The sequence below is a fragment of the Dromaius novaehollandiae genome, chromosome 1 (genome assembly GCF_036370855.1).
Source record: "Dromaius novaehollandiae isolate bDroNov1 chromosome 1, bDroNov1.hap1, whole genome shotgun sequence".
NCBI lineage: Eukaryota > Metazoa > Chordata > Aves > Casuariiformes > Dromaiidae > Dromaius > Dromaius novaehollandiae.
The window spans coordinates 66,758,259-66,776,372 of NC_088098.1; the positions used below are offsets into that span (position 1 = coordinate 66,758,259).

Sequence of the window (18,114 nt, forward strand, 5' to 3'; positions counted from 1 at the left end):
GGAAAAGAAAATTTCCTGGCCCCTTACTGCATGTGTGAATTATTTAGCTCTGAGGTTTTGAAGGTGGCTTCTAAGATTTGGCTGCCTTGTTTCGAACTTCTTGGCCTAGATTTTCTATAGTTCTGAGCATTCAAATATATGCTAACTTAGCAAATACTAAGAACCCCGTGACCCAAATTTTCAAGAGGTCTATAATTCAGAGCAACTGTTTGAAATCTAAATTTAAGACAACTATGCCAGCTTTTCAAAAGTGCCAAACACAACACAGTTGAGTGGGAGCTATGGAGGGGAAAGTGTTGATGTGCTTTGACAGCTAGTGTCCCTACCTGGTCACTTTAACATTGAGATGTGTTTTTGAAAGCTGAGGACTAAAATACTTACCTAAAAGTAGGTAGAGAGCAAGTAACTATAAAATTATTATTTTTCCTTGCTTTTTTCAGATCTGTATACCAGATATCTTCTTCTCCAACAGTTGCTGGTTGGGTTATCCATGAGCAGAAAACTGATCACACACTAAGTATTTTAATTTTCAGAGTGAAATACTTACACAATTGTTTTCAATAGCAAAATTCCCACCGACTTCTGTGTAGACAGAATTTTGCCTTGTATATTAATTCAGCTTTCATTTGAGTGTGTTAGCGCTTCTCTATTTTGCCATCTTAGCTAATAATTTGTCCCAGCTTTAAATGACCATAGAGTTTTTTACAGCAAACTTAAGGGTTGACTGAGGCTCAATGATTTTCCATTACTTCACCCATGTTATTATATACAGTATACCACATGTGTATAGAATAAAATGTAACCTACCTAGTGTTGGGTCATACTCCCAGATGAATCGTTTGGTCAGGAAGCGTACAACGAGAGCTGGAGGAACAAAAAGGTTACACATGAGATGCACAAGCCATCAATTTGTCCAATTTTTAAAGTTTTGCCAGCAAGCTATTCTGTGTGAATGCTCAAGCTGCAGCCCTTCTGTGAGTAGAATTCAATGCTGCTGTTGGGAATAGTCAAGGTCTTTTCACTGTTCAAGGCCCACTTACACTTTTAGAAGGGCGAATATTTTTAAAAATAGAAAAAAAAATTAACCATTTACATGTAACAATGCAGAACAAATGATATCAGAAGGTTTTCAACGGTAGACTCTAATTTTCTTTCTTTTTTCTTTTTTTTGTCATGATAGCTTCTACCATTAAAAAGGTAAAACAACCCTTCATTTGCAGTGCTATAAGAAGAGAACATTTTAAAAAACATTAATTCTTTTGGAATTCTTTAGATCTTGCTTGGCCAATGGGAAAAGAGTTTGAAAATTTTGAACCAGGATGCTTTGAAATGTCAAAAACAGAAGTGTTCAAATTCTTTTAATTCTTCAAAATATTTCCCTTCAGATTTTAAATCTTGTGAGGTAAATATATAATTAGCTAAATAGTTTGCTTATGTATTTCAGCACACTTTGCTTGCAGCTATTTATCTTCCATATTTTGCCTACCTTTCACTGAGAGCAATCAGCTGTAACATCTTAAACTTACGGTCAGCCAATACAGTTAATGAATTTGGGGGAGTATAAGTAAAGCTTTGAATTTTAGAGCACTGGATAAATAGTTTTCAGTTTATAGAGTAAAATTTTGCTACTTCTATTCTTATATACAATTTCGCCTGTCCATACACCCCTCAAACTTGCACTCCAAAGGTTTTGTCAGGATATGAATTATGTTCTAGCTATTTAACTTAAAACCAAGAAGCGCCTTGAATTTCTAGTGGCGTAAATGAACCATTCACCACTGCCAATTATTCAAAATCCTTTCTGCATTTCTAAGATGAGGACAGAAACATCACTGCTTTAACCGCAAATGCAGTTATTTCAGCTATAGGAAAAGCTTTCCAGGTTGTCAGCCTTTGGGACTGTGTTCTGTTCTTTTTTTCCATTGCAGGTGGCCAGTTGAAGGTGACATCTAAACCCAGTTCGGATTCTTCCTGAAATGAAAGCAATAGGAACACCCCACATCTCTTATTTGTGTGCCCAAGAGTAGGACAAAGCTCAAAACTCAACAGAACAAACCTACTTGTTTTCAGATTTACAGAAGAACATGAGTTATCGGGAAGACTTAACTATGCCTTGTGCTTGGAGGGGGTAGTTAGAAGCTGATACCAAGGAACTGAGGTCAGTACACAGAAGGCAATTTCAAATCAGGGTTATTTTACAGGTGAATGTGGCAATTTTCATCCAAAGTAACTTTTCAAGTCATAGCCCTAATGTGGGTGTCATTAAACTGGTAGAAGATATCTCTGTAGCTTATTTTCAATCTGTAATGATGTCCGTACCTGGGATTTTCTTCCATGTTTTACCTCAGCTGGAAAAGTTTAAGCATCCTGACATTTCAAAAGTTGGTCATAACTGTTCTCTAATTGCTAGTAATTGGTTCTCTAATTGCTAGTAAAATACACAGCATGGTTTGTTTGGGTTTTTTTTTTCCTGTTTTGACTGGGGAAGTTATGCAGGGTAAAAGTTTTTCCTGACATGCTTTCAGAAGGCTCCTTAGCACATTCCTTTCAAAGAAAAAGGTTTGAAAAATGCTTCCAGGAGTACTGTAGCCCATTAAGGTGATAAGCTTGCTTGCTTGAGAGTGCGGAACAAATAGCACTACATCTATTCCAACTCGTCCATGCTGGATGCACTGTGGTTCTCACAGATGCTCAGGATGGCAAAGTGTTCCCAGGAAAGGTTAGCTGGTGCAGAGAAGCTAGTAGCTTCATGGAAGCTGAGTGGGCTCTTAAGTGGACTCTAAAGATGGAGAATTCTCCTTTACTTTAATTTCAGAATAGAGAATTCTTGTGGGTGTAATCATGGTCTTTCTTGTTTCCCAGCTATCACTGTTTTATTGTTTTTAATGAGTGCCACCCATGCATACATAGCAATGCTGTTAAAGAGGAGAAGAAAGCCCCATGGGATGGCCTTTATTGTAGTGCATGTGCACCCTGCTGTGTCATGATTTGGCAGGGCTCCTGGGATGCCAGCTCACAGGCGGCTGGCAAAAGCCTTTCACTTGCCGTGTAACTGTTGAGGCACATGGGCATGGTCCGGTCTTCCTTCTGATTATTCAGCTGAGCAGGGTAGCAGTTCCCGAACCAAATACTTGTTGGTGTTTAAAACATCTGAAATGTCCACATTTAATTTCTAGCCAGGCAGAAACTTTCTTTACCTGCCTTCTCATAATCACATTAAAAATAAAGCTTAAGACTTTGATATCAGACTTCTTTCACAGACATACTCTGAAGGAGAAGCAGTGACATGCTGCCTGTGCTGCAATGCCTTATGCTGGAACGTGGGTCTGGGCCTGGAGTAGCTAATGGAGAGAGGAAAGGCAGGGGAGAGAGTTGGGGATGTATACAACTGTCTTCATATTTAAACGTATTCCACTAATATGATAATCTTGTATAATAGACTGAAATTGCTAGAGAGGAGGGTTAAAGTAATAAAGGGGACTGGAAGAAAATCAGTTAAGCACTAATGTCTGAGAGAGAGGCAGTGGGCAGCAGCAGCTTGTGAGAAAAAGAGGGAGAAGAGCTGATTCCAGCAATAGCCCAGATGAAGGAGGTGAGGAGGTGACAGGCATTAAAAAGGAAAGATAGAACTGGACTGTAGCTGCTGACATGAACCTGGGAGAACAGAGGTACGGTTACATATACTGGAAGAAAAGAGATAGGCTTGCATGAGTGAAATGGAGATGAAGAATAGGAGATTGCAGATGTAAGCTCCAGCAAGAAGGGAGAAAGTAGGTTGTATTTGTCTCCAGCAGGGAAGGCCTCTATGCAGAAGTAATAAATAATCATATAGTTGGGAGGAAGCTGAACAGAAGAAAGGAAGGTGGGGAAGAAGCTTGCCATACACAGGGCCAGATGGCAATTAGTTTCACTTGCTGGCAGGTCTCAGCGGGAAGCCCGGGGAGTCGCTCGCTAGGCATGGCTGATAACGAAGTACTTGCATAAGGCTCCCTTGCGCCGGGTGCAGGGAAGTATAGCGCCACCCCTGCACAACCCGGTGTGACCGAGCATCTGTTTCAGAGCCACGTGGCCTGTGCCGGTATGCGCACACGGCTGTACAGCGCCGCTGTCCCTGCAGGGCTAGCTCTGCTCAGCCTTCCCTCCCGTCCGGGCTGGCTGGTTCCTTTGCTAGCAGAAGCCAGGATCAAAAGAGTTTAAACAGCCTGAGCTCAAAGTGCTCCTGCTGTGCTTCACAGTCCATCTTACGGTGCTTTCCGCTTCCACACATTTTTACAGCACTGAAGATTAGTAGCTGTGTTTTACAGATAGGGAATATGAGAAGCTCTTGATCCACTGACTCTCTGTCTTGTTTATAAACAATTGAAAACTGTTTTGAACAGGAAGCGTCTTCACTTTTGTCTCATTAATGATGCTTGGCAGCTGGGCCCCTGATACCACGTTTTGCATTAAAACAATATATGTGACTTTATGATCCGATTTGACTGAAAGGAGCCAATGGGAGGAGAGCTGGGGAGCGAGTGCAAATGCTCAGGCTGTCAGTGGGGAGACCAGCTTGCTGGCTCACACTGCCTGCCCTAAAAACGGTCCCTCTAGAAGGGGGGTATTACTGTGGAGCCATTTTGTTTATGTTGAGTTCACTTACTGCCAGATTACATCACTCTTGTTTTAGTAAAGCAACTTCTGCCAGCAGAAGAATCAGAAATGAGAACACTAGGAATTCACTATACTTAGAACTATAGTACTCGGATTTCTGCCCTTGGCATAAATGACATTTCAAGCAAGGTAATAAAACTTACTAATGCACTTAACAATGCTGCATATAAAGAATTGACACGGGAGCAACGTCCTTCTCACCTTAGTGTAGGTGTGTACACCCTGTTCTGTGACCCATCAGCTTTGTTTAGACCGGCTTAACTCCAATATTAGTAATCAGCCAAAAATAACCCAACACATTTAAAAAAAAAAATCCAACTGCAGTGGCTTGATTCAAATTAATATTGAGAATGTCTGAAAGACATTATTTTCTGATTAAATTAGATGACTAATTCCAGTGTTAATATTAAAACGGTCATTTCCAGTGCTCATCTATGAAGAGAGGAAATGTGCTTTGAAGCAGGCAAGATCCAGCTTTGTGCAGTACCTCATAGAGCTGAATTTCGTGGTCCTGCGCTGAGACTATTCCAGGCCCTTCCCTGAACACTTACGGCTTGTGAAACACATGAGCTTGTGGACTTAGAAGGAAAGAATCTCCAACAGACCATAATTTGGATTCCCGCTGCGCTTTTCGGAGACGTGACCGTTACCTAAGGGAGTTGATGTAATGTCCCAGCAAAGGAAGAATAGACTCATGTCTCTTTCTGCCTTTACTTACACCCTCATTTCTAAGTCAGCTGTTTTGCACAGCATTTAAATTAGGGTAGAATTTGGCCTGGGACTTTCATTCACTCATGTTAACCTTCTGCCTTACGAGTTATTCTTGGAGAAGAAACATGACTATCTGTCAAATACATGCACGGTGTAGCTCCATTGAAGACAATGAAGTTATACCAGGAATTAACTTGGCATATAAACTGAGACTGTCAACCACATAATTAATCAATTTCTTCCGGACTTATGTGGCTGAGTCCCTTACTCAGCTTTAAAAATCTCAGCCCATATCTTTTGGAACATTTGTTTTTTAAACCATTGAATCTTGCTTTAGATCTTTGTTTGGATTTAGTAACATATAAACGCTCTGGCTAGATTTACAATCTGCCTGAATACATGTCTTCATGAATTTATTATTGTTCCAGGTAATACAAGCTGAGCTTTTGGTGGGAGGAAGAATGGAAGCAGGGTTTCGTTTGAAAAACATCCCCCTTCCCCAAAAGATACAAAGTTCAAAGTTATTCTAAGAAAAATAACAGTTTTCCACACTGAAATAATTGAATGGTGATTCTTTTATGCCATGAGAATTTTCAGCTATAAAAATGGTCGGAAAGTAGTCGCATTATTTAACGTATCAACAAGTCAGTTCCTGGTGCCATGACGATATGTCACCAGTAAACCCTATTTGGCAAAAGAAACCAAAGTGGCTAAAACCAGTTGTTAAAATGTTCAGAAGGCACCTGCATGAACAAAACAATTGATTTTCTTTTCTTATGTGTATTTTTTTTTAGAGTTCATCTCCTGTTTGTCCTCTCAGAGGCCCTTTGTGTACTGGATTTTTAATTGCCTTGGAGCACACGGCAACCACAAGTCTGCAGGATGGCAGAGCTCTATAGTACCTTGGCATGCAGTGTAGTACCTCTTTCAAGAGCTTCGTATCCAGTCCTGAAAGGAAATGGCTTGTTTTAAAACCACTACCATGAGACTTTTAATTTGCTTTCAAAATTGCAGTTCTTTCAGGGAAATATATCAGTACGAATTTATAATGCAGAGTCATTTTCTGATCTTGGCTATGTAGTAGATGTAAACATGCTTCTGTCTTGCTTCTGTCTCTATATTCATGATCTGTATTTGACTCTGTTTTGACAGTCTCTCTGTTAATTCAGTGACATGGGGTATGAGTGGTGCCTGAGCCGTCAACAGAAGGTTTTCTCTGCGCTCCATGCTCTCCTGGTCTGTTCACTGTGGTCAAGACCCAACATGCTTTCAGTAAGCTAGAAGGAAAATTTAATGGAGCGAGATGAGATTGGGGGGGGGGGGGGGGTTGGGAGAGGAAGAAAGGGAGACCTTTATTCAGTATAAGAAATGGTCTGTTTTAGCCTGTCTTGCTGTTTCATAGTCAGCATACTTTATGCATATTTTAATCACTGTCTTAAACAGTGAACTCTTCAGAGAAATGACTGTGTATGCTTGTATGTTTTATTTTTCCTGTAACAGCAGAGTGAGGTCCCCCGCTGACTGAGTATAATCATAGAAATATCAAAAGTATGTATTATTTGTAACAGTAAATACAGGTTAGGGTTGAACTGCTGTGTTACGAAATGTGTTCCTCTTGCCTTTCAGGAGGTTATGTTATTTAGCATAACTTCGGGCTTTTTTCTTCCCCTGTAATTATGTGGGCTTTGGTTCTGTGGACCCAAATGCTAAGCATCAAAATGGGTTCAAATATCATTTTATTCTGGCTGGGTATAAAGGGATTGGAATCCCTGTCTCAATCCTCATAGCAGGACCATGAACCAAACAATAGAATGGACCAAATCAACATCCCACTTACACTGTTTAAGAAGCACTACAGTGCCACAGCACTACACTGCGGTGTTTAAGAAGCACTGTAAATTGAATTTATCTTTACAGTAAAGAGGATTTCACATGCTGAATGTGTATGCAAAAGAACTCCAAAGACTGTTGCAGATGCTAATGCAGTAGCTTGTTCTTCTCAAAGTCAATAGCTGAATTTCTTTTAAAAAGCTGTTTGGAAGGGTTGTGCTATTATGGAAGAGAGATAGCCCATAATCGTATTCATCTATGTTTCTTAGCAATCTTCATGAGGATATTCATCCTCTGGCTCTAACAAAATATCAGAGAAAGTAATTGAACTGTCTTGTTTTTTTTGTTTTGTTTTTCAAATCCCTATCACTTCAATTCTGTTTGCTTTCCACTGTGCAGTTTTGGGTAGTGTTTGTCTTCCTGTTAATGGTGATTTCAGTTCATCCCAGATGTGACTGTATTTTAGTGCTGTGTGAAGTACCTGATTTTCAGAACTTTTGGGTTAAAAGCATCTGGAGAAAAGTAACTCATTAAAAGGAGCTCATCCTAAACTCCACCAGTCCGCAGTATGGTTTATTTAGTAATTTCCTGTCTACTGCCTTAATAGCAGACTCTTGAAGGAAGGGCTACATCAGATTATGTTGCAAGCCCTTTGTAATTGCAAGGAATGCAGTAAACAAAAAATAGATAGTGCTTTTGTCAGAGCATTCACATTTGCTTACTTCTGCTTCCACTGAAGTTCATCATGAAAATATCATTGACATCAGTGGAATGAAACTAATGTAGTCCATTTCCTGACTTGTTCAAGGGTAGTGGCTATAGGTAAGTCCACGCTTGTTTCCAGGGTGCCTGTTCACATAGTGCTCTACTCCCTGCGTGTTTCTGCTCTCTTGGATGTCAAAGAGACCATGTGTGAGTTGCCTAGGCTTAGAGACGCTACCTGACCCAGGCACACGGGCTCCTGCGGCTGCTCTGACTTCTGTGCAATTTCTAGCTGTGTCTGATCCCGCTTTTGCAGGGTTGCAGCTTTCACACCAAACAATTCTAATCCTAGGGAATTGTTAGTATCTCCCTTCAAAGACAGAGAGAGTCTCTGCTTCTCCCTCTATTTCCAGCACCTGGGTTAGAGGCAAAAGTTGCCACTTTTGAAAAAGTGGGGGGAAAGCAATCTTAGGTGCTAACAGAACAAAGCCCACCTTACTTATTCAGCACTGAATATGGAGTCCTCTATCAAATCTTTGATTATAATCATATCCTACTGTTAATAGCAGCAAGTGTCTCTTGCCCTGCTTCCCGCATGGTAATTTCATGGCAAAAAGAACTTCTTCATATGCCCTTTATCTGCAATAGTATGATGCAAATTTTGCAAAATTCACACTATAATAGTCTTTCATCCCATCCTCACTGAATGGGAGGATTTTTGTAGTAATGTTCTACACATTACATTCTAGGCTGGAGGCTTTTCTTTTTTTTAGAAAAACCCCAACAGTTACAGAATGTGCAATATAAACAGGAGGCTTAGCTTGTATTATAGTATCCCATTCCATAATATACTGTTCTAATATAAGGTTGTTTATTTTACAGGGCTCCTCTCATATAAAAGATAAATGATCAGACCAGTGTGTCTAGTGATTTTAATCTTTTCAAAAATGTAGTGTGTAATATCCATACTTTTGCCACTTCTACTCTCTTGACTTTATTGTATAACTTGTTATGTCGCCCCTTCGTGAAGACTAAACTTTCTGGTGTGGTATTACTAACACATATGGTTTTCCAAAACATAGTTAATGATAATACCTCCAGATGTTTGTGTGTGTGTGTGTGTGTGTGTGTGAGACAAGTATATTTGTAACTGTGCTGTAAAGCAAGCCTGACATATGAAATCACACAAATAACTGTTAGTTTCCTAGATGATTGACACACTTAGGTTTTGAACTTGCATGCTGTTTTGAAAGGCACTGGGCAAAATAGATTAGGATTTCTTTTTCCTCAGTGGAAAATTTTGACCTCAAAAAAGAAAAGAAACCTCTATCCCCAGGCGAAAAACAAAACAAGTTTGATTTTGATTTTCTTTGACAAAAACTATAAAAAATCTGAAGAAAAGGGGGGTGGACAGCCTGCTTCTTTAAAAATCCAGTACTTAATTAAGAAAATGGGCAAGACAGAAAAGTCTTTTTTGGGGGGGTGGGGGGAAGGGAGGGTATTTTTTTCCTTAAATTAGCCCTAGTACTGACTTTAGGAAATATACTACTTTATTCCTTTGGTGAAATTAGCCTGTCATCCTTAAAAAAGAAAAAGACAGAAAGAAAGGAAATAAAAGAGGGAATTCCATAACACTTTAGATGGTAGGATAAACTTCTGGTTATTGTGAAAGCATTCTTCCGCAAATGAATTTCTGACAGAAAATGCACTTTGAACAGAAAGGAAGTTTTTGGAGGGAAGCTAGTTCTTTGGGTTTCTCTTTCAAAAGGTATAACCGAACTCCCCCCCCCCCCCCCAGAAACTCTAATTTAGGAAATGCAGATTTAAAAAACAAAACAACTCAACTCACTAGCTCTATTTTTTTCCTTTTTTATTTGCTGCAGTATTCTCTGTATTACACTGGAGAAAAGTGTGGGTCTGGACTGTGTTTTTAAACTGATGCCACCATTATAGGAAGATAGAAAAGATGCGTTTTCTTGCCTGTAGCATCCAACAACTATGTAGCTGCTGTTAATCTGTATGCAACAGAAGGGTTCAAAGCTGATTTCACTGTACCACTGTTGAGCCTGGCTCAAGGCAGAGGCAAGGCAAAGTAGGCTTTTACTCAAGGAGCACTCTTGAAAAGAGCAGAGGACTGGCCATTTCTCTGTGCCTTGAGATGCTTCTAGGACAGCGTGTAGTCGCCTCCTGCCTGCTGCATCCAGGCAAGCAGCTGTCCCTGCAGGAAATGCATGCTATAGCAGAAGTCACCACCACAACCCGCCCCCCCGGGCATGTAGAAAACCTCTGATTTTATTTATTTATTTACTTATTCTCCTTTTTGAGATGCTCCTTCAGCTTTTGCTCTGATCCTTGCTCTCTCTCCCTTCCCAGTAAGGCATAAGAGGAGTAACCGGAGGAAAGGGAAATGAAGTTGCCCTTTTATTGAAGCTCTGCATGTCCTGGGAGGGCAGCAGACCCCTTTCACAGGAGGGAGGAAAGTCTCAAGCCTGAAGGAGAAGAAATTTTGGCAACAAAGTAAAAAGCCAGCTCTGCTTGAATTCTTGGGCTGCATAGGGACCGGTTTACAAGGCCCAGCTGTTCTGTGATAGTGTCCTGGCTGCCAGGGCTATTCTGGCCATAAACCCTTTTCTCTTACCTATGAGGGAAGTTGCTGATAAGAAGCTCAGTTAACCAGTTTCCCTTATATTGGGGTTAGTGTCTGACATTTTCTGGAGTTGGGGTTCCACCACCCTGACCATAGTCATTGCCAGAAGCAAAAGGATTTTGTTCCACAAAGTATGTCCTGGTCTACTAAATCTATTCTGGAATGGAGCAACATACTCATTTTGGTGCTGGGCTGAAGACTTAGTGTAACCCTAAATACTTAAAAATAGGGTTTTATCAGGCCCTGATGAGTCATCCTGGAAGGGAGGGCAGTTAGCAGATAGCGAGCAAGGCTACTGGCATTAATGCTGCATTACTGCATGTATTTGTAGCCTTCACGATGGCAAAAAGTACCGTTGTGAAAGTGCCCTGCTGTGCTGCTGTCTCATTAAATCTGCATTTATCAGCACCAAACAGTAACTAGAAATGGCATGAAGTTTATACCTTCTCTCATTTCTCTCAGAAACACAGTGATGTAAAGGGGTGTACGGCTTCTATTTCATTTTGGTAGAGAGAGCTGGCTATTTCTGGGTGGTCAGAGTCTGAGTAGACTGTCACTCTTCTCCTGAGCCTGACTGTAATAATCTTCCCATCTTATATTCACTCCACTCATACTTTATCAGATGTGACTCCAACTTGCATCAAAGGGAAAAACAAGCTGTTCCCTACCTCTTTCTGTGATTCAGATATTGTTCATTTTCTCTCACATGCACACCTTGGCTTCCTGAATATGGCTCCATGGAAGTGTCAGATGACCTGGCAAACTTTGTGTTGCAATTACAATCCAACTGGAGTAGCATATATGGGAAAATCTTGAAAGATCATCTGTCTTGTGCAATTTCCAACATCCTTTGACAAAGGAGCTCGGGTGAACACTGGAACCCTAGAATTTCATGTCAGTCCTGTGGACTGATTTGTGGCTCATCTGTCAATACACACAGCCCTGTAAAACGCTTATGTCAAGGGGGAATGGAGAATTAGGGTAACAAAATACACTGAAAACTGACTCATGGATTTTTCCATGATCCCCTGTTTTATAAGCCTCACAATATAAGCATTGACAAATGTTACAACATCTTTTTAATACAATGCACAGAGTATTTATGGGGACCCATTGTTTTCAAATTGTGTAATTAGTTAGTTTTGCACTGCAACTCCTTGGCTAACTGAAGTTAGAGACAGGTAATAACTAATTGTTTTCTTACTGATGGGCTCATTGCCAAGTACCTGAACCAGACACCTGGAGAAGTCCTAAAACAATGAACGGAGAGTGGCATGTGCGAACAAATATATCAGGGAGTGACATAAACCACAATGATTTTCAGGCTTCTGTCACTATTTATTATCAACATAGTGTATAATCTTCAAAGTGCCTCTAGTATTTCATGGAAAGTTGTGGCAAATGTCCTGCAGGCTGTTCTCATGTTTTGTCTGTCTGCCTTTCCCCCCCCGCCCCCTTCTCCCCTGTATTTTTAAGATATCTGCTTCTCTTACTTGCTAACCACTTGGAATCTTAGACTTTTGTTTATAACAGGAATTTTTGACAGTAAACAGCCTTGCCATTACACATGGAGGATTAAGAGACAGCAGCAGGAGCAGAGAAGCTCTTTAAAAGACAAAGGCCTCATTTTCACAGTAGGGTTCTTGGCACTAAAAACAAGAAAAGTGAACGACAGAAAGGATGTGATCAACAATTAAGGTAAAACAGATTTTAAATGCTATGGGCTATATGCCTCTTTATCACAGGACAAAGATGTTGCAAAGTGGATAAAAGACTAGCTCAAGGAGAAAACTTGGTCTGAATAAAGTTTTTCCAAAATGCTGTAAGAGATACTCATCTCTATAGGCAGAAGTGCAGAGGGGTAAAGAAAGACCCCATGAAAGATGGGGACTGGCAGGCACCTAATGGTATCATCATTTACACCATCAGCTCCAGAGTTGCCTCTTTTCTTTTAAGGAGCAGGTCTGAAGAGCTGCTGTGGGTGGAGAGCAATTTTTCATAAACAATTGACGACCAAAGCCTGTTTAAATTTAAAGACAAACTGATCTCACATCGCTGCTTATGCCACACAACCACTGCCCGTAGAAAGCTTGATGTATCCCACAATGTGAAAGTAGTGATTTCCTATCAGAGCTGCAGAACGTTAGGATAGGTGAAGATATGCAGTGCCCAGTGGTCCAGTCAGTATGCTACAGAATGGTGTACTTGGCTGCCTATACTACTAACAGCATTAAATTCATTTAAACTAATTTCTTGTTAGGATAAACAACTATAATTTCCCATTTCTGTCTGCAACTATAATTTCATCAGCACTCATTTGGTGCCTATAATAATGCAGGAGCTATTATTAGCCTTCTGCTTGGAATCTGGACATACAATCCTGGGAACAGTTCACACAGTAAACTTTAAAATGGTGTGTGGGGGGGAGGAAGCTTGATCTAAATTTAAATGGTAAAGTTCTAAGACACTAAAAGCCTGCTTTTATATTCAATGGTTAAGGGCATTCAGCTAATAAGCATCATATGCTTTTAAATAAAATAAAAACCACAGTAGTAACTAACAGATGTTGTAAAAGTTCTGACTTATTTCAAGTCCGAGATGCAGAGGATTAACACAACTTAGTTTGTGGTGTTCATCACAGCGGCTAGAAGACCTGATCCTACTTCCCCAGCACACAATCAATAGGTGTAGGAAGTGTTCTTCAGGTCTCAGCTAACTAATTAAGCTATACTAAGTTAAAAGCATATATTAAGAAGAGGCTCTGTTGCTTTTACTCATGTGTTACTCCCAAAACACCTGAGGTGCTATCTATATGAGATTCTTTTGCCCTTTTTCAATTCATAGAAATCACACAGATGGCAAAGATAGCAAGTCATATCCAGGACTCTTCCAGTCATTATCACATTCAGTGGTTTATCCAGTTTAAAATGACCTTAGCAATGGGATTTTCTTCATTCCTTTTGCATGAGGCTGCAAACAACAAGTTCCTGTTTGTTTTAAGGGGATGTTAGATATCCTATGGCAGTTTTGCAAGAGCAGAATGCCATATTTCTCTGCCAGACTCTTACCCTATAACCTGGGGGTCCACAGGTATGTGCCACTGCAATGGATCACAGTGTCAGGTGCTTGTAGATCCTTCAGGATTAAAAAAAATTTGCAATCATGGTGATACTAACTTCTCTTATTTTCTCAGACTGGTCTAATAAACCTCTCATTGCTGAGTTTTTAACTTTAATGCTTAAGAACACTTTCTCAGTTTCACCCCATGATCTATATTCTCTCTGCTCACTCTAAAATGATTATCTGCCAGCAGTTAAATAAAGCAATATACATTTCCCCCCCCCCCCCCCCATTACTACCCCTTAGAGTGCAGTATACAGAATGCAGCAATCTGTATTTGCTTAGCTGTTGGCTCTGGCATGATACAAACCACTAGGAAACACAGCCCTAGCAATCTACAATATGACAAGTAAGAAAAACCCCTCCAACTGCTCATAATGAAGGCTGACCCAGTGGCCAGGGTGCCAGTCTGAAACACGGTTTACATTCCTTGCTTTGCTAGACTTTGCCCAGAATAATGAGTGATTACATTTTCAAAGCTATTAGTGTGCCTAACAGTGCAGGCAGGTATCTAGTGTGATTTCTTTTTTTTTTTTCCCAGTAGGATTTAAATAGTGTTGGTCTCTAAGGATGCCATTTCATACTATTTTCCTGTCAGCAGGGCTAGGTTTATGAACCTGTCAATCTCTCCCACCCGTCTCTTCTTGTCACTCCCCAGACTGTAGCTTACCCAGTCCGCCCACCGAGTTGTGCTGATTCAAGTGTTGGTGGGTATGAACTCTAAATGGAATCAGTGAAATTGTTCTGATGAAAAAGATGCTCTTTCCCAGACACTTTTTTTTTGTTTACCCTAATCACTCCCCTGATCTTGAGACAGGCATGGTGCCACCAACGGTTGAAGTGGCCAAATGCAAAGCTGAAAGGTGGTCTTGTGGGAACTGCTGAAAACTGGCTTTGCTACTAGAGAAAATGCACCCTACCCCTCGTGATTTCCTTTATACTAGGGCATTTCTGTAAGTTTCTTTCATTTTCTGTTGTCCTCTTTCAGGCCCCAAGCAGCTTTAGTTTCTCTGCACATTCCTCAGTTTCATCTGGGACCTGGATGTAGTGGTATTGTTGTGAGGATAAATGGATTATCACTGCAAATAGACTGGTGCTGAGGAAACAGAAGCATTTAGGAAACGTAAATATTGTTTTTTACTTGGAACAGTGCATTTACAGATTTACTTTTTCAGGAAAGCGTTCATTTTACTTTGTTAGAAGATGCATTTTCAATGAGCTGTTTACAGACAGCAAGAATATTCTGTAACCACTAGTTCCCTAATGCGTTTCAAAAAGGAGGCAAATTTAGATGGCATTTTTCGCTTTGCTGATTAAAACCCTGATGTATCCTCTCCAGGAGACAAAGAAGAGGCTCATCATCTCACAAATGGGTCTGCTGCAGGCTAGGGATGAACTCTTCAGCTCCAGCTGACCTCAGGCAAAGCTGAGAGCTTTGCTCACCCCTCTTACAGGAGCACATGTTGTTTTTAAAGTGGTCTGATTCCCTCTTTATTGTTTTGTTTTTATTTAGGAGAGAAGGTACTGTCTGCAAGCTCTACTTTACAGGTACTGGCCTGCCCTGTGGGCTTGCAGAGCACCTGAGAGAGGGGCTATGCTACCTCCTCCCATGCACCCTGCTGCAGATGTGACTGAGTCTCAGTGACATGAAGCCCCAGGGTGAAATGAAAGCTATAGGGCTCTATAGCCATGATTTTGGTCCTGTCCAACAGCTCATGCTTCTGCTCCAGGCAGGTTTAGCTACCCATTGTTGCAGAGGAGGAACAGGCAAGGCAGTGATTTCTGCTTTCCTCGCTGTTACCAAGGTTGTAGCTGAATGAGGAATTTTTTTATCCCTCCCCATTCTCGTAATCCTCTCTTCTCCCTTTCTTCAGAGTTTAGCCCAAAGAAAGCACCCAAAGTGATAAGCAGAGGTGAATAATTCACTGCTCTAAAGGAATGAGCATGGTCTGGTTTGAAAAAAGGCACGCATCACACTCCCACTGTACCTGATAAAGTGCAACATTTAAAGGAATGTCGCTTATCAATATAGGAGAAAAGAGGGCCATGACTGTGTGCTTGGGAAAGTAGAGAAGCAGCAGGCAACCATTCTAACCTATCATCAGATAAGCCACTGTGACAGAAATTATTGGTAAGAATGGCTGGAAAAGAGAAAAATATTCCTGGAAAAAAAGCTGATAATGAGTAGAAAACTCGCATGCCACAGAAATTATTCCTAGAGGTTCATGAATGATGAGGCTATTTTCAATTGGGCTGTTAAAACTGTTTAACAGCCGGGAAGTACCCTACCATTGCACAATATGGCTTTATATTTATGGGATGACTTTTGTACTGAATTCTTTGTTCCTTGAATGTAGCCTGAGGCAAAACCCACTGAAGTCACCAGCAGCTTTGCCTTTCTTTCTGTAGGTTGAAGCTCATGCCCCTGGGGAGTTGTTTAGATGCTGTGAGATAAGTAACCTTCTCAAATTGATACCAACAGCAGCCCCACCCCAACAAGAAAGAAAAGTAAGACTGAAATCATGGTGCCTGTAACAGCAGGAAAAAAAGATGGCTAAGGCTAAATTCCTGTGTCATAGAGTGATCTCCTAAAGAGATATCTTCTGATCTCTCCAATATCTTCTGTGTGAGGGTACTTGAAAAAAATGTCATTAGATACTGATCTTAAGAGCTGAGTGTTTGCTTTACTATTCATGGCTCTGAAAGGTTTGTCTGCATCAGGGAAAATAATCTCAGGCGTGAATTTGAAGTACAATCACTATTTCTCAATATCTCTTACATGGATGGGTTTATTCCTAGCCTTTCTGAGGTGAAGTTTGGTTAAACCAAATCATTTTTGGAAATAGTTGGTAAAAGCATCATCAGGCCAAATTCTGACTGTTCAGGCAGGGAACTGTTCCAAAACTAGCTGGATGCTTTTTCTCCCTATCCTTCAACTGCTCACCTGCTTGTCTGGGTCTTCCACAACTGTTTAGATCCTCACAGAGGGGAAAACCACAGCCCCTTAGCAGCTAACAACAAAGGGATTTAAGCACTGGTTGTGGAATATGTTGATAGGGTTAGTCCCTTGTGCTTTAGAAGTGTCCAGTTTTAGTACAACATATTACTCTAGGTGTTTACCTGTCCTTTTGTGCCATTCTCATTAAGCCAAAGGCCTTAAATATTTATTCCAGCAGATCTTTTTTTCGATCTACACTAATTATTAAAGAAAGCATGTAGTCCAATAGAGAAGGAAAAGAACATCCCTTGTATGTTCATAAACACAAAGTTAATGACATATAGACAATAACTGCTATCTGGTACTGCAGACTCAGATGCAGCTTCGTTATGTTCTTGCTCCATCAGACTTCAGCTAGCTTCCCTCTAGCAGTGCAGAGTGCCTAACCAATGGCATATAGACACATTGTAACCCACTCCAGGTGACTAATGAATCCAGAGGGGTACTGCACGGTTGTATGCCAACATGGGTCATGGTAAAAACACTGATTCAGTATAAGGCCTGAGGGAGGGACAAGATATTTTAATTTATAAAACAAAAGTAAAGGAAGCATACAGAGAAAAATGAGCTTCATTACAACTATCATATCCTGCCTTTATCAGTAGAGATTTTGTTGAAAAATTTTTGATGAAAATTTTACCATTTTAGGCTATTGCCCCTCTCCATCCCCTTCCCCCCCATTTTCTGAAAGGAAACCTGGAACATTTCAAATTCAGGTAAAATTTAGTGGCAGGTTTCCCCATCCTTGCGATGCTCATTCTCTTTTTAATTTCCTGCCTTTTTATAGAATGCAAAATAATTTTTCCCTCCTCAAAAAATATCTTAAGTGATTCACTTCAGTCTTTACTGGTAAGATTGGAAATCTTATCAGTGTATATAAATACCTGATAGGGGGCTGTAAAGAAGAGGAGCAAGACTCCTCAGTGGTGCCCAGTGACAGCACAAGAGGCATTGGGCACAAACTGAAACACAGGAAATTCCTTCTGAACATAAGGAAACACTTTTTCAGTATGAACACTTTTTAGTTGGTCAAACACTGGAGCAGGTTGCTCAGAAAGGTTGTGGTGACTCTGTCCTTGTAGATATTCAAAAATCTGACTGGACATGGTCCTGCACAACCTGCTCTAGGTGATCCTGCTTGAGCGGGGGTTAGACCAGACTATCTCCAGAGGTGCCTTCCAAACTCAGCCACTCTGTGATTCTGCAATGTGATAACTTTTCAGCCTTGCTAACTATGTTTTGATCTAGTTCTTGTTAATAATATTCCCATACCCTGTATTTCTCCTTACTGATCCAAATAGTATCAGCCACATTTCCCAACAGTCTTTGCATTCCAGGACCTGTGTGAGTCTTGATTGTTAAATATGGGCAAGTAAATTGTGATCCACCCACACAGAGGGCAAGTCCACAATTTAAGCCAAATTAAATTCACTTAAATTCTGTCTGAAAAGAT

The 18,114-nt window shown here is 40.6% G+C and overlaps 1 protein-coding gene across 2 annotated transcripts in view; it reads right to left on the reverse strand.

The window, feature by feature from the left end:
* Positions 1 to 18,114, reverse strand: part of RERG (RAS like estrogen regulated growth inhibitor) — a 109,458-nt gene that overhangs the window by 18,495 nt on the left and 72,849 nt on the right. For both annotated transcript variants that reach the window (XM_064515531.1, XM_026117001.2), the window contains exon 3: positions 808 to 864. In XM_064515531.1, the coding sequence (XP_064371601.1) occupies positions 808 to 864 (57 nt within the window). The remainder of the gene's footprint in view (positions 1 to 807; positions 865 to 18,114) is intronic.